General features: G+C 41.9%; 2 protein-coding genes across 2 annotated transcripts in view; one reads left to right on the plus strand and one right to left on the minus strand.

The window, feature by feature from the left end:
• The window catches only part of LOC306942166 (uncharacterized protein), a 129,017-nt gene that overhangs the window by 19,162 nt on the left and 86,799 nt on the right, over positions 1 to 23,056 (minus strand). The window contains exons 4-5 of the mRNA XM_079527915.1: positions 12,737 to 12,860; positions 12,222 to 12,337 (exon numbers count right to left, since the gene is read on the minus strand). The gene's annotated coding sequence lies outside the window, so the exon portion shown is untranslated. The remainder of the gene's footprint in view (positions 1 to 12,221; positions 12,338 to 12,736; positions 12,861 to 23,056) is intronic.
• Positions 11,618 to 18,668, plus strand: LOC306941879 (adhesion G-protein coupled receptor G2-like; the record flags this gene model as incomplete). The annotated part of the gene is made up of 13 exons (XM_079527519.1): positions 11,618 to 11,663; positions 11,773 to 11,844; positions 12,015 to 12,171; positions 14,121 to 14,277; positions 14,390 to 14,482; positions 15,089 to 15,199; positions 15,709 to 15,748; positions 16,204 to 16,304; positions 16,557 to 16,678; positions 17,420 to 17,685; positions 17,752 to 17,872; positions 18,074 to 18,357; positions 18,538 to 18,668. Exons 3-13 carry the CDS (start codon positions 12,092 to 12,094, stop codon positions 18,666 to 18,668), a joined length of 1,506 nt encoding a protein of 501 aa, XP_079383645.1. The 5' UTR covers positions 11,618 to 11,663; positions 11,773 to 11,844; positions 12,015 to 12,091.

Here is a 23,056-nt window from a genome sequence, read left to right on the forward strand (position 1 = left end):
ACAACTTGTCCTAGAGACATACAGACAGAGACCAAGAGAGAGAAATTACTATTATTAGTAGTATAGTATTATTATTTATGTTATAGAGAGGAGTGACAGAGAGAGAAACAGCAACAGTGAGAGAGAAATAGAATGAGTGAGTGAGTGAGTGCATAACACCTGTTTATGCAGCCTTTGCATGCCTGAGCCTGCTCTCTCACACACACACACACACACACACACACACACACACACACACACACACACACACACACACACACACACACACACACACACACACACACACACACACACACACACACACACACACACACACAGCAAGTATTTGTGACCCATGCAATTAGCCAGAGGCGCGGGGAGGCGGAAAGGTCAACAATTCAGGTTTCGATGCACAGCTCTCACACACACACACACACACACACACACACACACACACACACACACACACACACACACACACACACACACACACACACACACACACACACACACACACACACACACACACACACACACACACCACATTCCAGGACACAGTTCTCCTCCTCTCTCACACACACCCTCCATCGACCCGCAACACTCCCAGTCACTTTGATAAAGCACAGCATCCATTCGTGGTACCGGTACCACCGTCACACTGATGTAAGCCCCGCCCCCCCATCGGTCTGTCACATATGTATGGATTAGGCCCCGGATGAGGTCACCCAGCTGCATGATGTATGGCTGCTCTGCCTCACTGTCAACGTTCCTAATTGGACTGGCAGACGGAGCCGTGTCTGTCTTTAGTTAAGATCATAATCTCCTCAACTGGATTAGTCGGGACAAAGCTTTAGATCCAGCGTACATAATTCTGACATATGTATCCGTCTATATATATATATGCATAATATGGAATGTGGAGATGGTGTGAGCCCAGCTAGCCTGTCGCCTTCCGTCCGCCTTCCTCACAGTCAGAAGCTCTTCTTCTGACATTGGTTTCCACGTGGTCTTCCTCGTTTTGGTCGTGTCATTGTCGGCGTGCTTCATTCTTTTTTTTTGTATCAAATCGTAAATACAAGCACACGCAATGCGACGATGACGTACTGCAGGGTTCCCCAATTAATTTTCCTCAAGGGCCATATTTTGACTAGGGAACCAGGCTGGGGGCCGAGTCCGCACGCGCGAAAAATTGGGTTTTTTATTTTTTCATTAATTAATTAAAAATTATTCTCAACCAGTGGTCCGGGGAACACCAGTGCTCCTTCAGGGGGTGCCCAGTTTGACATGCATAGGCTACTGACCCCCATTTAATGCCATTTATATCTGGGACACCCCCGAAAACAAAACAAAAAACATTTCTTTTCTTTTTGGAAATTCTTCCAGGGGCCACAAGGGGGCGCTCCGCGGGCCGCAAATGGCCCGCGGGCCGCCTATTGGGGAACCCTGACATACTGTATGCATTGGACTGCAGTGGTTGTTATCCCACTTACTTCACCGCATCGCCAGTGGCAATGCCAACACGTTCTCGTGCACACCCACCTCTGGGAGGTCCATGAGCAGGGCACAGTAGCAGGCACATGTCAGGAGAGGAGGGGTCTAGTGGTGTGGCACTACTTCAAGACTGCCACCAGTTGTCTGCCCGCCTGCCTGGCCATCTTACGGCTAAGCCTGCATTACAAAATCACAGCAGCTGTTGTTTTGGTCGACCAAACATCCCCCCCCCTCCCCCCGAACCAAACCCACCAGGGGAGCAATGCTGTGGATGCAGATCTGATGGGCTCCGGGCTCCGGGCTCTGATGGGCTCCGGGCTCCGCCGCCATCCTCTGCTCTGTGGTGGAAGGCGGCGCTTTGTACGGCGAGAGACCAAAGGCTCCATTAGGGGCCATCAAATATTCATCTGCAATGCGGCGTCGAGTCCATGACTTTATCCCCTTGACATCGCACGTCAAACCACAGAGAAAATTCACAACATCAATAGATTTAAATGGCCAACCTACCTACCGTACCACACTGTAAAATCTGTGGTGTTCATTTAACCCCAAGAGTGTACACATGGAACAGAATGGACCCACAAAGGGTCAATTAACAATGAGGGTTTTATTGTGCGTTGTGTTGTACTGGAGTGTTACGGGATTTTTTTTACCATTTCAGAGTTAAATTAGCATTCCGTAGCTATTTTACAATGTACTGTGGCTGTAGCCGCAAAGACTTGAAAACACTATCGATGATGTTATTATCTCTGCCCTGATTGTAAATCATCAACCGGTGCAAAACGTAATTATTGATGATATACCGGAAGTTGTGACATCTCTACTTGAAAACTATAAATCATTTGAAAGGGGCTGGTACACTTGAAATTGGAATTAATGGCATTGTCAAACTGCACCGACTACAGTCATTACTGAAAGGGTGTAATTATCCATCTTGCTCAAAGACCAATTGAATGAACTTTTAATGGTGGGGGCAGTTTGCCCTTTGACCTGCCCGTATTATGCAGTGTTAATAACAAACTAATGGCCTTGTGCCCATTAATGAGGAAAATGACATCACCGGGCTGTCCGTATGGATCAATATGTTGAGTTAACTCCAAGCCGTCAGTAAAGCCTCCATCAATGAACGCAAGCAGGCCTATCTAGACTATGATAAGGTCTTAAATGTGTTTAGTGCTGCTGCTGGGGAGGTAATTGCCTTAGCAGGCTAGCAGGCTGGATGTAATGACATTAGCAACATGTTAACAACCACAGTGGAGCTTGAGTTGTCTGCTCTCTCGAGTGCCGCACTGCTGCATTTGTCAATTTATGATAAGCTGTGCTGTTGCCCTATGGTGCTGTGTTTGACTCTGAGCTGCTCTATCATTCTCTGAACTGGTCTTGGCTATCATGATGATTCAGTAAGCATTTATACCAGTGGTTCTCAAACTTTTTTCATATCAAGGACCACCAAATTAATTATGTATTTGGCCCCGGAGTGGCGGACCCCCATCTGAAAATATTTTGCGCCATGGGCAGTGACCCCCATACAAAATTTGTGTTGTTAAAATGTTTCAAAAAGTATTCAAAAATCACACCTGTGTGAACTGAGCAGTGCAACTATACATGTATTGTTATAGTTACTGTACTGTGCTCTGAACTGTATTGTAGTGTACTGTGCTCTGTACTGTACTTTGATTATTTTTGGAAAAACTCTTTGAGAAATGACAGAGTTACCGTGTGGGGGTCCCCGGAACATCCAGACCCCAGGAACGCGCCCAGGGGGGCGGCCCGGTTCCGGCGAGCCTTCCCGCGTCCGAAACGGTCGAGAAATGACAGAGTTACCGTGTTGCAGCTTTCCGTGCTCAGACTCGGACACAGGGACAGACATGTGGACACACATAGCTGCGTAATGGAGCGGAAGCAACGCTCAAAAAAACAAAAGAGAAAGAAAAGCACTGCTAAGCAGCCAAGTATACCTCTGTCAAATGAATGACATTATATAGCCTATACCAATGGTTTTCAAAGTGGGGTCCGGGCCGGGGACCCCCAAGGGTCCTTGAGGGGGTTCCAAGGGGGTCCCCAGAGTAATTAATATAGCATCACAATCATTTTAACCACGTTATACATTTATACGTTGGATATTCAAAAATAGCAGATCTACAACAAGCTCACAGCACGTGTCACTTTGTGCCATGCGGAGAGCTTGGCACAAAGCCAATGTGCCAAGTATATTTGGACATTGAACTTTTTTTTTTTAAATATTGAAAATGTTTGGAACATTTCGAATAATTTTGAATCATGTTGAGATGGGGGTCCGTCGGCCAAATAAATTCCGTGTCCTTGGAAGGAAAAACTTTGAGAAGCAGTGGCATTTAGTACAGTGATTGGAAAGTATCCACTAGGGGGCAGTGTCAGTGCATTCTTCCCCCCCCCATGTCTCCTCAGTCCTCAGGCCGCTGTCTAGTGAGGTAGTTTTCATTGTGAATCAGGGACATGAGTGGCTCATTGTTACTGTGAACAGAAAAGCAGCACACAGTACACACGTCTGCATGAAACATGATACGCAGCAGCTCCACCAGTACACAGCCCCCCAGCACACACACACACACACACACACACACACACACACACACACACACACACACACACACACACACACACACACACACACACACACACACACACACACACACACACACACACACACACACACACACACACACACACACACACACACACACACACACAATCAAGCAATTATATAATCAAATTGTATCTCTAATATAGGAAGTTAGGAACAGTTCATATTTGAATATACAGTAGCAGGTCACGGGAGTAGTAGTGTTTGTACTGAATTGACTTGGATTGGTGAAATGTCCCTGACACGTGATGAATTCCTCTTCTGTTCTTTGTCTATATAGAAGTGTCTATTTGTACGTCTCTAAATGTTTTGATGAATTGAACATGGTGGACCCTCTTGTAAACAAGTGTAATGCTTAATTGGGTCGTCCACTCACGGTTAACAGCCTTTAAGTTTGTATTGAGTTTGTGCTTGAAATGTACTGTAATTCTGCAAACTGTTAATAAATATTTCAATCAATCAATCAATCACGCAGGTCAACAACAACAGCACGGGCATGTCTACCAGTATAAAGGACCTTATGTAATGCAGCCATTTATCACTAGGCTACCCAGCCTTTATTTGCTCTGGGCGAGGGGACAGATAAAAGCACCAAGACAGGAGGGTGTTACCCAGGCCTCGATTTATTACTCAAAACGGGGGAGGGGTTGCCCCCCCCTCCTTACTGGCCAGCCCAGCTCCGATCTAAGCTCTTGTTTGTGTGTGTGTGTCATATTTTAACTTTATTGCGACCATAGGTCGCAGTTTACTATGGAAAACCTGCAAAACCTGTCAGTCAGTCAGTCCGTCACGCCTCGTGACGCGCTCCATATATGGCCAATACAGAATTAATTCCATATGTTGATCTGCACGCGACCTAGGTCGCGTCCTGCCCTCAGGGCGTCTTACTGGTATTAGACTGTTACAAAATGGTAAAATAAATGTAATTGTGGTTTGTAGGATGTGCGATAAAAAAAATGACAGGGGGACTAGTTCAATTTCATATGATTTGGTATTTGGCATACAAGTTACTGTCAATAGATGGTGTGTTTCCTGATGGCAGGCAGAGGCTAAAATCTGAGCTTTCAACAGCCCACCTCTCAGATGCAGAGCAAGCAGCTGGACGTAATGCCATGTTATAATTAAATATTAAATTATTGAAGGAGTGACTATTTTCAACCAATTACTCCTAATAGATGGATAATGTTTGTTTTTGTCACATTCTTTTATGGTGAATGAAGAATCCAAAACTGAGAGAAAAAAACACCCGCATGTGAAGTGAGGGGCGCTCGCTCGTATCATCATACATCATATTCCGTGCTCAAATCATCACAAATGTCATTCCGGCCAATCACTTTTGGCGCCTTCACTTTTCTGCCGTCACTTTTATCTTCAATATGTACTTTGCTCAGCCAATCAAATCATCGCTATGGAGTGATCAGCCAATCACAAGCCAATGTTTGTGTTCACACAAACCCGGAAAGCTGGGCATATTAACAACAGCAAAAGTCCAAGCCAAATTTCCCTCGTGGACAATAATGTTGACCTTGACCTTGAAAACAATAGATAGAGTATTGTAGAAAAAAGTGATTTTACACACACAGGCACGTTGGAGCAGGCAACCAGTGTGAATAATGAGAAAGGAGATACCGCACACTGTCTTCACTTATAGGCTATATAGCAGCAGTACTCACTGCATAATAAACTGCCCAGGCGCATTCCAATTTGCACCGGAAGTTAATTAAAAAGTTTCGCAGAAAAGCTGTGTTACTGAAGTAATGAGGATATGACTTCATATGAGACACTTGGCTTAATATACTCAGTTAGCAATTTTGGACTTTTATATAAATAGATTTTTAATACAGTTATGCTATTGTTAATAATTATGACCCCGTCACCCCCCTATTTTTTTCAAATCATCGAGTATTCACTACTCATTTTGGATTCTTCGTTCACACTAAACTAAAGGAATGCAACAAAAAAAACTAAAATTCTCAATGTATTCAATGCTTCACAAGGTGAGTAACACAAAACTAATATTGTGAGTGTAACCGAGATTTCCTGTACTTGCAGGAAGCTGTCAGTGAAATGTATAAGGGCCCTTGTTTGGAGAGGCCTTACAGTTTAAGGATCTGTATCTTGCCTTAGGCGCTAGGAGGAGGCCGGAGCTGTGAACTAGTCAGTAGCTTGAGCCCAGTGTTAGCTAGGTACCTCCTTCTTATATGATTCCAAATACTTACTCGCAGTATGAGATACTTATAGTATGACATACTTACCTGTAGTATTATTGTTCAATGCTTCTATGCGCCATACTTTATAGGGTGACGTGACAGTGGGTGAAGTACTCTTTTAAAATTGTTGTTTTATTTGATGGCCTTCCTGCCTTGGCATTTGGCCTTTGTGATCTTAATTGTCAAACCAAAGGCCAAGTGACAAGTCAGTCAACAGCTTGCAGATCCAAAGATCGTGGTCTCCTGACCCCAACCATGGACTGTTCCACACACACACACACACACACACACACACACACACACACACACACACACACACACACACACACACACACACACACACACACACACACACACACACACACACACACACACACACACACACACACAAATAAAGGTTTATATTATCTATGATCCCTACCGTCATTAGAAAGCACATGGAGCTCACTTTTAGTTTTCCTAGGCAGCCGGACCGACCTTATTTGTTTAATCTATTTGCATCGCAAAGAGGATGCTGTCGTCAACTCTTTAGACAACATTTGCAAGTGCATCTTCACAGAGGTACATAAACATGACCTTTATGCACAGTATAGAGAGAAGAACGCTTAGGTGGACAGAAAGAAAGAAAGAAAGATGTCTACGCACAATATTTATCTTCTGAGATAAAATCCTAAATTATTTTACAGAATGCCATTTATGAAAGGAATTGTTCATAAAGTTTCATCAGTATCCACAAAAAGTATATAGTATTCCACGAGATATAGCCAGTTCATTGCTTTAAATTCTACAGCTCAAAAAAGTGAATTCCTGGGCAGTCTAGCATTGAGGGAATAAGATACTGTTCACAGGATTGCTAAAATGGGCTCAATGAGTTACTGTACCTACTGTAGACTGCGGTATGAAATGTAACCATGCACCTACGCCATATTTTAAAATCGACTAATGGGAGGGCTACAAAGGGCCGGCAGGCCAGCGGGAGGACCATGGCCATGTCACTCTGACTCAGACATGACCATAAACAAACCAGATATGGCCATATATAGGCATGTCACTATGACCCATACCTAACCATAAACAAACCCAGATGGGTACAACTGGCACTCTGACAAAGCCCCCATATATGCATAGCAGCGGCAGCCATTTTCTGGTTCCATCGTTCTAGACCCCATTCTTTTTTTCCTACAGAGATTTCCACAAATATTTATCCTTTATCAATAGTTTTAAGGCTAGAATAAAGCCATCCAGGATCATGGTGAAGCATGATCATATAACATTTGACTCAAAGACATATTGGTCGGAACGGTTTTGGCCAACAATGACGTGCCAAAAATAGGGACGCCAGCGGTCTGACACGTTTGCATAGATGTAATTATGTTTACACACTGGCCAATGCCTAAAAATGTTACCCACCATGTTTTGCATGTTGGGACTAGATACTACAGTATATGAGAGCATTGGTGCCGTTCAGTTCAGAGTTGAACACACTCAGAGAAACAAACAAACCAAAAACTATACAGCCTGCATAAAGTTTAATTTTGAACAATCAATTGACCTACATTTTTTTGTTTTTGTTTTTGTTTTTAATGTACAAGCATTGTGTAACTGTAAGTGCCGTTTCATGGACGCTGTTGTCAACAGGCTGTCAAATGTTATATGTGTTTTCAGGCATGTAGTATGGAAGGATATTGATTATATTCTGCTGCAAAAACACTTAGAGGATAGAGGTCATTTTCAGCTTAAAATGTGTTTAAAAATGTAAATCTATTAGTGTGTACAATACATTGTGTCAAAAGGCCAGCATGTATGACATGCTGCAAAATTATAAAGGTTTGTTCTATTTCACTCAAAAGTCTAGAAGGAATTGACACCGAAGGACAGTTTTCCCCATCCCATGCATCATACATAGGCCTACATGATATAACTGCATAGTGCATACCAGAAATGCCACAAAGGACATTGAGTGTGATGGACTCGTCTCATTTGCAAGGCAAATCAAATCTACATCAATGTTACATTTTCCAGCACCAGGAGTTATCTGTTATGCGATTACTCTGGAGACTGACCACATATACAAAATCAACTGTCAGGTAAGAGTCTCTTCTATTAATATTATTATTCTTATCACTGTAGTGTAAACATTGATATTATATATGATTATTGTTATTATAAAAATTATTGTTGTTGTTATAATCCTATATTCTATCTTGTCTTGGCTTCACAGACTGTTAAGAATGGATGAAAAGCATCATTGGACATTCATCCAGAACGCATCAATTATTTTCATTGTCCTCAGTGGGAGCTTGCATTGTACGGTTAAAATGCCGGTAACAACGTTAAAAGGTGTTAGAAAGGTGCCGTAAGTGATGGAAGGTTAAAACAAAAAGAGTATTGGTAAAGTTAAAGTTAAAGATATCTATTCTGATAGTAATCAATCACCGTGTTCATCTCCTCATCCCGCCAGCACTTTAATAAACAGAAATTATATTTCATCCATCCAGAGAGAGAACCCCACAAAGATAATGTAACAGCTTATGCTACAGTTTCAAGTTTACCTGCTTGTTTATCCATTTGAATTCACTAATTTCACTCATACAGTATATCCTGTATTCTGTATGATTGTATGACATCTCTATCCCGACCTGAAAATGTTTACTAAAGAACTGGAGAGATGAGGGGGACCCCTGTTATTAAACAAAGACAATAGAGATATTTGTCAATTGTTATTTCAACAAATAATTATCACTTACAGCACCTTTAATGTATTCATATAAAACAGGGGAACAAATGGCTAAAATACCTTGATATACATACAGTAACTTAAATCGCAAAATAAATCATTTTAAGCGTGTTTCAAACTGGCTTTTAGAATAGATTTCATGAATTCAAATTTATGAATACTACTACTATTACTACTATACTACTACTACTACTACCAAAAAAGAAAAACCTGAATGTGTTTGATTTACCATGAAGCAATTGTGTACTATGGATAATAAAATAAAATCGTTGTACAGGCACAGGAAACAATAACAGGCGTAAAAACGTTCTGATAGCCAATGGCTCAGTTCCTGGGAACTACAGCGACCCCTGCTGCTCAGGTGAGCTTATTACACAGTAAAAATCGATCCTCTGTTCATTTAGTTCAGAGTTATTATACATTTGTACAAAATGTGTCAGTGTAGTTGAGCCGTGTGTGCGTGTGTGTGTGTGTGTGTGTGTGTGTGTGTGTGTGTGTGTGTGTGTGTGTGTGTGTGTGCGTGTGCGTGTGCGTGTGTGTGTGTGTGTGCGTGTGCGTGTGTGCATGTGAGTCACTCCGTCAGCATGACTCATCAAAATCACAACTCAATGCATGAAATTTCATATATCAGATCACTATGTCAATATCTAACATATGGAGCAATTGGTGCAGGTCAAAGGTCAAGGTCAAAAGGTCAATTATTGATGGACATGTTGTACATAACTTCTAAACAATCCATCATAGAAGGATGAGATTGGCTGCATTTGAGAGCTTTTTCACTTCCCTGCCGGCATGACGTAAGATAGTGACGTAAAGTGATATCAACGTTGGGCTTTTTACGTCTCGACTGTGCACACCTCTGAGATGCCGCCGTTGTTGACACTAGACTAGAGAATGACTAAAGCCTTGAATTGCAATGTCCTCAGTGAAGAATGATTTCAAAACATGTCTTCTTTTAGATGCGTGTAACTGCAGCGTGCATCTCCATATGATATCTACAAAGGACGACCAAACAGTACAGAAAGGTATACAGATGCAGTATACTGCATTTCATAATAGTCAAGATGTTCTTCTTGTTCATAAGATGTGTGTTGAAATCTATCTTTGTATTTTTTCAGATGTTTGTGATCATACATTTAACATAAGCAAACATGGAAACAACTTCAACCTAACTCTAAGTCAATCAACAATTGAAGAAAGTGACTTCCATTTCTTTGTGGGCCGAAATACGTTGTGCAAGCCATCGATGTACGTCAAAAGCTCAGGTAGGATTTGGCCCATTTGGCTAAAAAGAGGGAGAATTCACAGACTATCGTTTCAATTAAGGATTCTAGTGGCAATATTACCTATGAGACTCAAGTTATTAATGATGTGTTTGCTGCCTTTTATAAAAAAAAGAACAGAGTGATGACCTGCCGCCGGTGATGCCGAGGACTATTCTAAATGCCCCCATCACGAAAGAGGAGATCCGTAATGCCCTCACAAAACTTCAATCTGGTAAATCCCCGGGCCCTGATGGCTTTGGATGTGAATGTTTTAAGAAATTTCAAGATCTATTTACTGATCCCTATTTAGCCATGATAAACCACTCATTTGAAACAGGGTCCCTTCCCCAGTCTTTGAGGGAGGCCAATATCACACTAATCCTTAAAAAGAGGAAATGCTCTGAAGATTGTGCCTCTTTCCCTCTACACCAAATCTCTTGGATGATTAAACATCCAATCTAAGCTCACAACATGTTTATGTTCATAATGTTCAACTCATTAGTGCAACTCTCTGTTGGATTTAGACCTTTTGGTTGGACAGAGCACATTTTGGGAGATACAGGAGATCATTTTATCAGTTGTACTGTTGACTGCAGTGGCCCCTTGTCCAAACCACACTACAATTTAAACACTTAGTTTAAACACTTGCCTTATTAGACCTTGTTTATACTTTGCCATATGATGGCGTGACGCTGCAAAAACAGATCTTCAAGCGCACAATGCAAGCAAAAGATTGCCTAGATTACATACCCAAAATAGGGACGCCAGGTTGGTTGAAAGTGGTTAAAGAACATATTTATCACGCACAGCAGCATGCAACTCAAGGCATGGGCACCTACTGTACAGTATATACTCATCTTATATGTCTCTCTCTCAAATGTTGCTATGGAGTGCCCTCTATTGGTGGTCTATGTTAGTGCGCCCTCTGCCTTCTGCCTCTATTCTACACAGTGATTAATGAACCATGTATGTGGTGGGAAAGGTACTCACATTGTTTACTTAAGTAAAAGTATCAGTACTGAACTACTCTGTGACAAGTAAAAGTACATCATTCAAAATATTCTTGTATTTTGGTATCAAAACGTACTTTTAAGTAGGCCTACCAAAAGTAAAAAGTCCTCATCATGCAGAATGTCCCATTGCAACTTTTCAAATGTATGGAATCTTCAAGCAATGTATTGCATCGTGACACATTGTGAGCTTGTTGATCTGCTATTTTCAAATTGCACTTTATAATGTATAATAGTGCTTATGTCATGTGGTTAATGTAAGTTGTTTTGTAATAATTATCAAAATCTACAAAGTTTCGATTTCAGATATTTGGTTCAACCTGGAGAAAGGAAACTGCACGGATAAGGGTAAAACATTCACCACCTTCCATCCCACAATTCATTTTGTTTAAAACAACTATTGCTTTTTTTTGCCAACGTAACAGTCTAATTGTTGTTGTTTTTCATAATGTTCAAGATTTTAAGAAAATCATTCCAAGCATAGAATGCGGAAAGGATTCTACATCCTATGTTGAAGAAGCATGTAAAGGTATTTTCACTTCTTAAATACAATATTAAACATGAAACTAGTTGAATGTGGCAACCAAATATTTGCATGTGTGCCTGAGTGTGTACATGCGTGCGTGTGTGCGTGCGTGCGTGCGTGAGTGCGTGCGTGTGTTTGCGCACGTTCATGTATGTGTTTTCAATCATGTGCAGATAAAAACCCAACAGATTTCATCTTGTCCGTCCACTCGGACAACTCTACCAATTGTGTTACCTGCAAGAACCCTGTGATGAAGCCTGAAAGGAATCTGACTCTGCCCACTCCACCCAGCCTAAGCAGCAACGGGGCCATCAGTGCAGAAGGGGCTGCGTGAGTATTCAGGTCGTAGCTGCATGGAAACAGCTAGTGGTGGTACTCACATGTGACTGCAAAGGGTTTTGTTGCATAGACCAGGGTTGGCAACAGGGGTTGGTTTGCCACAGGCAGGGGTTGATTGGTGAATCCAGACTGGTTGGCACACAGCTATTCTCGGATCCTTTGAATGTCACAGAAACAAACAAAATGTAACAAAAATATTTGCTTAGAATACTGGTTCCCAAAGGGTCGGTACCCATTTGTGGGCCGCGGACACATTTTTATGGGTCCCTTTTTGTTTCCTATATTTTGTTTATAATTATTGTTAATTTCAAAACGAAAAATATATATATATAAAAAAAAGAAAGAAAAAGTAATGTTTGAGAAGTAGCGAATATACATACAGATCTACAAGCTCACAAGCTCGTAGATCTGCTAGGGTCACAGGCAAATGTCTAATTTCTCTTTTGGGTTCCGAGCTAAAACGTTTGGGAACCACTGGTTTCGAATGACTTATGGAAACAACAGCTAACGGTAGCCTACTCACATGCGATACATGGAAACAGCTAGCGGTACTCACATGCGACTGCTGCAAAGGGTTCCGTTGCGTAGACACGGGGCTGGTTTGCCACAGGGGTTGGTTTGCCACATGCAGGCAGGAGTTGATTGGCGACAGAGGCTGGTTGGCACACTATTCTTGGATCCTATGAGGGTCACAGAAACAAACAAAATGTAACATATTTGCTTTCTTTACCAGTGTAGTGGCAAGTGATAGATGGACAACACCCTGGACAGACTAGAGAAACTCAGATCAACATGGACAAAGTTAGATTAGTAGTAGTGCCAGTTTATTCATAATAGTGCAGAGTAAAGTACAGCATTCAGAGAAGCATAGCCTTCGGCTGCATTGAAGAAAGGCTTCCGAGCGTCAATCTTCAGGGCCTTTTATACTGTTCTAGCCACCCTTCTTGCCCGTTCCGTCCTAGCAGTCCTAGTTCATCGTTTTTGCCAATCGGCTCTATTCCCTGCCAGTCTCTGTCTTGTCCACTCGTTGTTTTCCCCAATCTTTGGCATGACCACTAATATCTTGGCCACTGTTATATGGTGTGTGTATTGGGAGCTTCTTGCACTGCTGTCCCGGGACAACTATACAGCAGGTCGCGGCGACCTGGTTACAAGTACTGTTGCTTTGGGGTACGCCAGTACACAACCTGGCTGTATCTGTATTGCTGAGATGTATGGCTCTCCAGATGTCTACAGCCGGCTCAATGTTTCTGTGTCTTCCCTTCTGTGTGTGCTTTTCCCTTCTATTGCCGTCCATGACTGCTTCCCTGCTCGCGGCATGCTCGTGGTTTGTGCGGTGTAGCGTGCGTTGTTCGTGCACATTCTCACGTGTCGCCTGCACGACACGTGCATCCTAACGTACTCTTGTTGCTGGCCGTGTGAGTTGGCCCATGAGACACCTAGGCCTTCAGTATCTCCAGTTATTATGCAACTGTTCGGCCTGCATTCAGAGATGAGCTATGCAAATCAGATCTTTAGGATGTTGTCGCCCCTACACCAGCACTCATCAAATATGTTAAAACATGAAAGCCACTGTACATTTCAGTTCTTTTAATACAGTTACTATTGCATCGAAAGAGACCTTTTTAAGTAGAACATTTTAATATTGTGTTTGCACAAATGCACATGATTTTAACCACAAACCACCTACTTTTAAAGGATTTTTGCACATTAAACATTTCTCTATAGCTGAGACCTTAACCTTTAATGTACTGCAGAATATTATAAAACAAATCATGGCAGAGAAAAATATGGCATAGACCATAGAGTGTATAGTGTGCCAACCAACCCCGGTCGACCGTCTCACTCAGTCTGCAGGAATACAATTGTTTGATGTATCAAGATGTACTGTACATAGAATTTACGGATATTAAATTCTTATTCTTGTATTACCATTGCAGACAGTTGGTAAATAGTCTCTCCTCCTTGCTGGACAAGATGGGCAACGACTCCACTGCCAGCATCACAGCCGGCACCATCAAAGGAGTGATCAAAAAACTGCCTGAAAAGGATCCAAAGGACACAAACATTGCCTTTTCACCGGGTGAAGATATGAGCGTATGTCAATTATTAAACACTACTTATAGTGAAAATAGTTACCGCCCTACCCATCAACAAGAGCAAGTAAATCAATGAAGAATGAGCCCCATATCTACTCTTTTATTTGTAGTTTCTTGACCGTGCAAATGTCAATGGCTTCCAAAGATCTGTGCGGATATCCAGAGAAGCTAGTGAGATGGCAGTGAGTGGAAAAGGACCGTTTGTTGGTGTTCTTCTTTTTCAAAACATGACCCAGGTAATGTAGCATACAATATGTAACCGAGTGAAATCCTCAGTGTTATTTTAACTCTGGCAGTTTTAATAGCCCATAATATACTGTAGTAGCTAATTACTTTAACAAATTGGATGGAGTTACTATATGTCAAGTAACATTACTTTCAATAGCTCTGTTTTTAAGCTTCTGAGTTAAATGCACTCTACTATGCACACTAATTACTAAATGCAATTTGTCTTCCTCACTACGGCTTAGACAAGTCTACTAGTTGTCTTAGTCTACTTTGTTACTATGGCTTTTTATCTATTTTTCAAAAGATAAACACTGCACTGTTGCTTTGCTAAAGTAATGCAAAAGTAATATAAAACATTACTTTGGAAATAAATATTTGTAATGTAAGTTATTGGAATGTATTACATTTTGAATGTAACTTCCCCATCACTGCACAGCATTCTCATCAACATAATGTACTTTGTACAAGCAGGCCTCAAAAAATAATATATAATGTTGGAATTACAGTGACTATATAAAAATATTCATAGTCTGTTATGAAACCTTGTTTCTGTCCTGTATGAACATTATGACTGTCAACAGGATGAGAAGAAAAGCATAGTACTGGAAAACGAAGTGTTGGCGATCCGCATGGGAGCTGAAATAGCCAATCTTTCTGATACCATCGATATTCACTTCAGAAACGTGGACACGGTAACAGAGATACTGTACATTTGAATTTACTGTACGGATGATTCTCTTGAACTCAGGGTCAGAATAAGATAGATAAGATAAGATCTTTATTGTCACTGTATGAGACATACAATGAAATTCCGTTTAGTGCAGCACAACATATAACAGTATCAAGAGAGAACGGAAAAACACTGATAGGGCAACTTCATGGCATAAAACTGTTAGTCCGTCATATCTCAAATAAATATTCAAATGCACTGTTAAAATAGTAGTAAAATACACCAATAAAATGATAAGATAAAATAAGGGGGACCACACAATCACAAATTTAAATAGATGGAACAGAGTCCGAAGTTCATGTGCAAATTCATCATCAGTAGGGGGGGGGGGGGGGGGACCATGGGGGAATATATTGCATACTATATACTATATCCTATTGCATTTGCCCATAGTCTATATTGCACTTGCCAGTCTCATAAGACTCATGTCTACTCATGACTCATGTCTATTTCCCTTTCATTCACATGCAGAAGGAAGCCAACGCCTCTTGCAATTCATGGGATGGAATAGGTAGGTAGAGGTAATATGTCACGTTCTGTTGGCTGTTTTCTTTTCATTTACTGATCTGACCTAGTGCTGGCCTGGGCAATATAATATTACTGGTAGTGGTATATCGACATCTTGATATGAGACTATAGATATCTTATGGGATTTAGGATATCATATTATCGTTATATGGTTATATGTCATAAGTGTTGCCTTATTACCGATAAAATCGGCAATACGAATCTAATTGTGTAAAATAGTTTGTGAAAGCACCAATAGTCATCAGCTCAATATCGATATTGTGATATTTGGTTAAAAAAAAAGAAAAGAGGGTGATATAAGATTTTGTCCTGCATGTCACCCAGCCCAAATCTGAACAATACAAAGCATTTATGAATATACTATTTAGTACTATTGTCTACTATTTACACCTGTCCACATGGGGAAATTTTCAATCAGCTTGTACCTCTTTCTTTCAGGAAAACTACCTAATTGGACGACAGAGGGTTGTGAGACCAAGGAGGGCAATGGCAGCATTACATGCGAATGCACCCATCTGACATTCTTTGCTATACTGATGGTGTGACTCACTTTCTATTCTTGCGAACCACAAAAAACAATCTGTTGAGAACTGTCTCCCTGCTTGATCTTATAGCATATATCCATAATATCCTTGTCTTGGCAGGAACTACTAAAGTGTTTTCATGTGTGGGTGTCCACAAAAAAATTACTATAAATCAACTATAAATACACTAAGATGTAACTAAACTAAGCTAAGCTAATCCCAGACTTGGATAACTTCCTTTGTTCTTGTCATGCACAAAACATACAGTCACCCTTGCCAGGAAACTTGAGTTCTTCAGATCTCAAATCACTGACGTACATCACAAACGTTGGCTGTGGTTTGTCCATGTTCTTCCTGCTGGTGGCGCTCTTCATGCAGACGGCTCTCAGGTATTACAATGACACAGATGCAGTCTATGCATTTGAGCCTTATGTTTTTGACTAAAGCCCCTTTGCACGCTCCCTATATGACCTCTTGCACACATACTCTGAAAGTGCCCCGTCTGACGAGTGGCTGCGACAGTGTGCTATACAAGCTTATAATGTGTTATGATGTGACTTGTGTGTTTGTAGATCAGCATAATGTTTTGTGTAAGCATATATTATATATATATATATATATATATATATATATATATATAGGTCTAGTCCAGTGGTTCCCAAAGTGGGGTCCGGAGACCCCTAGGGGTCCTTGAGGGAGTTCCAGGGGGTCCCCAGACTCCCCAGCTAAATGATTGTTTGGAACCAAATAGGCCCTTATGGGTCTGTAACTCCGAGAGTGTACAAATGAAACCAAATGGTTTACATTGATTTTATGATATAAATTGGGGTCTCAGAGATAGAAATGCCATTAAATGGGGGTCCGTAGACTAATGCATGTCAAACTGGAGGCCCTTGAAATTAAACGGGTTGAGAATAACTGTAATCACCGTAAAATTCTTCTCTTATGGATGTCCCTGGCATATCTTTTCAAATGGGGGTCCGCAGGGCTAATTAGTGTCAATTTGGGGGTCATTGACATTAAACAGTTTGGGAACCACTAGTCTAGTCTCTTTTTGCCTGTATAATCACATCATTCACATGCCCAAATAATGGACATGGGAGTTCATGCATAACTCCTCGATGCCACAGAAGAGAGAAAAGGAGCCGCGCAGACAAGATCCTGAGCAACGTCTTCGCGGCCGTGCTGCTGCTGAACCTCTCCTTCGTCGTCAACGAGTCCGTCGCCGACCTGGGCAACTTCGGCGCGTGCGTTGCCATGGCGGCGGCGATGCACTACGCCATGCTGGCGACCCTTTCCTGGTTCTTCGTGCAGGCCCTGCACCTGTTCATGCAACTGAAGAAACCCAACGCTGGCATCAGAAAGTACATGTTGAAGATCTGTGTAACCGGATGGGGTGAGAGTATAGCCGCTGAAACTATGGTGTCCAAAGGTCATATTCTGTCTACTCCTTTGGCGTTAGGGTCAACTAACTGTGTTCTCCTCCCTTTAGTCACTCCTGCTCTTGTGGTGATACCGATTATCATCGTAGGGAAATATAGCTTGATGACCATCAACACAGACGATGGAAATTCAGTGAAAATGTAAGATTCTTTTTTAAACACATTATTCTAAAATGCATACTAAAGGGCCTTGCAAAGGGGGAGCGATAAAACGCGCGTACAAATGGGGTCCAGTTGTAAACTCACAGAGTTACGTATATTAACTGTTAATAATTAACACAGTACTATACTATAAAATATATGTACTGTATGAAATATAATTTCCCGTGTGGTGATGTCCAGGTGCTGGATCACCGACGTCAGCCTCTTCCAGGCGGTGAACCTGGGCTATTACGCCGTGGTGTTCGTCTTCACCTTCTTCATCTTCGTCGTGGTCGTGAGGCACGTTGTGCCCCTGAAGGTCGAGAAGGATGCGGCTCGGGGAGCCAGCTCCATCAAGAGGAAGACCTTCTCCATCCTGGGCCTGCTGTGTCTGCTGGGCATCACCTGGGCCTTCGCTTTCATCAGCTACGGTCCGCTGGTCATCCCCTCGTATTACATCTTCACTGTCCTCAACAGCTTCCAAGGTAGACTCGAGAGTCCCATATACAGGCGGCAAATCATGTGCCCATAATGGTACAACACATATCAAGTCGAATAGAATGGTGAAATTAAAATACTTACTACAGTAAAATAGTGGAATCCTCATCTCTGTGAGAGAGTAGTAGAGCTATAGCCTAATATGGACTTTGTTGTGACGTTTCCAGGGTTCTTTCTGTTCCTGTACTACTACACCACCAGGAAGACCATCACAGGCAGGAGCAGCTCTGAAAGCCACAGTGGAATGGGAACATCGGTTACTTCATGTTCAAACCCCTACACAGTTAAAGCAGACTAAACTGTTTGTTTACAGTGTCACAGTACTGTGCCTTGTGGATACCACCTTTCTACACCTATCTGTCTTTGTATAGCCGACCCATCTTCTGCATGTACAATTTATTAAAGGTCTCAAATCCATGTAGCATAACATAGCACAAGGTGGCAGTATTGTTTCTTCTACAGAGAGTTATGTCTCAGTTACTACTCATGGTGTACTTCTCTCTCTCTCCCTCTCCAATCCCCCCCTCCCTACAAGCTTTGAATTCTGAATGAATGCTCTGGCGTGAGGCGGTTGAACCTCAATGAGAGAACCCATATGAGCGAAGCTCTGACCGAGTGACAGAGATCATCAGCCAGTTATCTCTGCCGTCTCACCCAACGGAAGCCCTCTCTGACTCACTGCAGAAAACCGTGGGAGAATGTTGTGATTCATCGCAGTCTTCCGAAATCTAAAATTTCAGTCACGCATTTGGAATAAGGACGGTGAATGTAAAACAAAGGAGAGAGAGGGAGAGGGGGAGAGAGAGAGAGAGAGAGAGAGAGAGAGAGAGAGAGCAAACGTTTACTTCATGATGACTAGTGTGGTTGACAAGTGGTTTTGAGATGACAACAAAAGAACACGAACGCAGCAAAGGAGATGTGGCAGGAAAAGCATGTCTTTTTCACACAGAGTGCTGGAGTGGGGGGGGGGGGGGGGGGGGGAGGGAGTTAGCTAACTTGTGCTTCGCGTGACTGCAGATAATTACCTTGTACCTACAGAGAGCATGCAGTATCCACTGAGCTGCATGGGCCCATAATAGGCAGACAAGAAATGAGCTCACGGCTGGCTACCTATAGTGATAAGAAGCTGAACATGTCACAATGTTGTAATGTAACGTCTCCAAAAATATATTGTCTACCTATATTTAACTGTGTATTTAAGATTAATTCATGTAATACTTGGGTTAGGGTTAGTTGGCAAATAAATGAAAATGAATCATATCTTCTTCAAAGTATCTACAGTATCTACAGTATCCTGCCTGCCTGCCTACCTATCTTTGAGATGAGCTGTATTTTCTATATACATTTCTATATAAACATTTAGGCATTTTACAATTTAGGCATTTAGCAGATGCTCTTAATCCAGGGCGATTTACAGTAAGCAAGAACAACACATGGTAATACATCAAATACTGTACATAAAATCTGTCTAGAAAAACTGTACAGTAAAGCTATGAGTATACACTATTGAATGTGTAGGCTACTATGTGACGGCTACATAAAATGCTATAAATTACATAAGTTGAGCCTTTGCATACGTCTCGTCGAGGCTAGGGCAAGTGCTACGGGCTAAGATGAAGACTGAAGAGGTGAGTTTTCAGACTACGACGGAAGATTGGGAGTGAGTCTGCAGTTCTGATTGCAATGGGAAGTGCGTTCCATAGTTTTGGAGTGAGAAGGGAGAAGAGTCTGGGACGTGTAGAGCCTTGCCCCGGCTGTTTTTTGTGAAGGTTCTGCCAGCTTCCCTGTGTTGCCTGATCTGAGCGAGGCATGGCTCAATCAACTAGGATTTTGTTGATAAATATAACATTATATTTAAAAAAGATCATGTAATGTTATGGTATTTTTTTTCTTTTACATTTTGGTACCAATAGAGGGGAACTTATACTACTAGTAGCACTGATCCATCCAAACGATTGATTGATTGATTGATTGATTGATTGATATAATTAAAAGTTTTAAATAAACACGCTCTGACCACTTAAAGGAGTAATTCATAGGGGTGTGCTGAAATATCGATATGGCGATATATATCGATACGTCCTCCCGCGATAAATAATCGATATTGATTATTAAAATATCGATATTAAAAAAAGAAAAAAAAATATTTTATTTGAAATGTTGTTCATAATGAAGTGATGAACAACATGTTTAGAAAAGGAGGAAATGACAGCTAAAATAAAGCAAATCCCACTATCAGATTCCACAGCAACCAGAAGTACTGAATTACTGGATGGTGATTTGTCCAAACAGCTTTGTGGGAATACAAAATGCAGAATGCATTTCCCCAGCAGTGGACAAGTCCACTGACACCAGTGATAATGGTCAGTTGGTGGTGTTTGTGAGGTATTATAATGATACCAGTGATAATGGTCAGTTGGTGGTGTTTATGAGGTATTATGATGATACCAGTGATAATAAAAAAAAAATTAAATGGTGCATTTATATAGCGCCTTTATCCAAGGCGCTTTACATAGATTGTGCATTACATTCACACACACATTCATACACCAATGGCGGCAGAAACCATGCAAGGTACCAACCAGCACATCAGGAGCAATTTGGGGTTCAGTGTCTTGCTCAAGGACACTTCGACACTAACTCTGGGGGAGCCCGGGTTCGAACTGGCGACCTTGCGGTTACCATCCGGGAACTCTACCCCTGAGCCACCGCCGCCGGTGGTCAGTTGGTGGTGTTTGTGAGGCATTATGATGATACCAGTGATAATGGTCAGTTGGTGGTGTTTGTGAGGTATTATGATGAGGCAAAGGGGGAGTTTATTGAGTATTCATTTAGTGTTTGAGTGGTGCAACCACTATAGACCGCTATGTGTGTCCCTCCTTGTGTCCGAGCACGAAAATAGCGTTTTTTCAGTTCCAAGTATTTTGTAGTTGCAGATATCGTGATATATCGTTGATGAAATTTCATACAATATATCGATATATCGCAAATATCGCAATATATCGAATATCGTGATATTATCCTTATCGAGGGCCTAATATCGCGATATATATCGTATCGTGAGGTACCCATATCGTCCCACCCCTAGTCACTCAAAAAATGACTTAATGTCTATCAATAACACGGCCCATGAAACCTTGACTTCATGGAGATCTTCATGATAGAAAATATGATTTTATTCTGGGTGAACTCCTTTCAGCCGGAAGTGGTCAGATGGGTGTGCTGCGACTGTTCTCGAGATTTTCATGTGGGCCCTGGTCCGAAAGCAGGAACCTCTGAGCTAAAGTCCTTAAGTTACTGTTGAGTAAACTCAAGCTAACATTACACTGCCTGCGATGTTAATTAATGGGCGACCATAGCTGAATGTGTAGAGAGGTCGCCTGGGAAACAGATTCGATATACGGCCCTGGATATGTGTCGAGCAAGTTGCTGAGCAAGAAACTTGCTCCCCCCATCCCCCGCTCCCCCCCCCATCCCCCCAAGGCTCGATATAACCACCTGAGCAGCCATCAGCTGTCTGACGCTTAAACTGAATTTTCCCCTGTGGGATTAATGAGTTCTACATTACATCATTGATGTTGCTGCAGCTGTATTGTACACATGACAATAAAACCATTTGGTTGTCTGTACTCATTATGCCATTATCTCATGATCTCATTGGTTTGGCAAGGTGACGTGTCCCCATCACACAAAATTGTGCATCGGTTTTATGTATCAAACTGACATCTGTTGTGGCACGTGTTGAACCAGAGAAGAGTGTGTGTGTGTGTGTGTGTGTGTGTGTGTGTGTGTGTGTGTGTGTGTGTGTGTGTGTGTGTGTGTGTGTGTGTGTGTGTACAGTTGGGTGCCACCGATATTGTCCTTTATTATTTGACCCATTTAGGCCTGACCTCAACATTTTAAAAAATCCTTCTAAATCCTCCAGTTTTCTGAAATAAATATTTTCACGATTTTTAAAAAATAGCAGACCTACAAGCTCGTAGCGCGCCACTCGGTGGCGCGCTATGAGCTTGTAGATCTGCTATTTTTCAATAGCTAAATTATAACATAATGTTTAAAACACCAAAAGGGGTTCCCGCCCAAAATGGGTTAACTGTCCTTTTGCGCAGATCACACAAACCTCAGCAAAAAGAAAAGGACAATATCGATGGCCTCCAACTGTAAGTAGTGCCAGCTGAAGTTTGTATGCCTAATATCTCTCCCTGACCCAAGGGAGCGCCCAAGGGAGCGCCCAAGGGAGCGGATTCCCACTTGATGAGCAGTAATGTTTCGAGACCCGCGGGTTCGAATCCCGGGTGTTACACAGCCCCAAACTGAACAAGCTCACACCGTCGTACGGCAAAGTATAAATCAGGCTTCGGTGTTTGAGTGTCCGGACTGAGATCACGCGCCACATGGTGGCACATCGTGAGCTTGTAAATGGTAAATGGTGCATTTATAAAGCGCCTTTATCCAAGGCGCTTTACATAGATCTGCAATTTTCAAATGGCCGAAATGTATACAGGGCTGCAGTGGTGATTGTATGTCTTGTAACAATAATCCAAATCTACAAGTAACTAAAGTTTTCAAATAAATGCAGTGGAGTAAAAGTACAATATTTGCCTCTGAGATGTACAGTAGTGGAGTAGAAGTAAAAGTATTGAAAATTGGAAACACTAGGGGCAGTATTATGCGTGTCTTAAGTAC

Source organism: Electrona antarctica, assembly GCF_951216825.1.
Source record: "Electrona antarctica genome assembly, chromosome: 18".
NCBI lineage: Eukaryota > Metazoa > Chordata > Actinopteri > Myctophiformes > Myctophidae > Electrona > Electrona antarctica.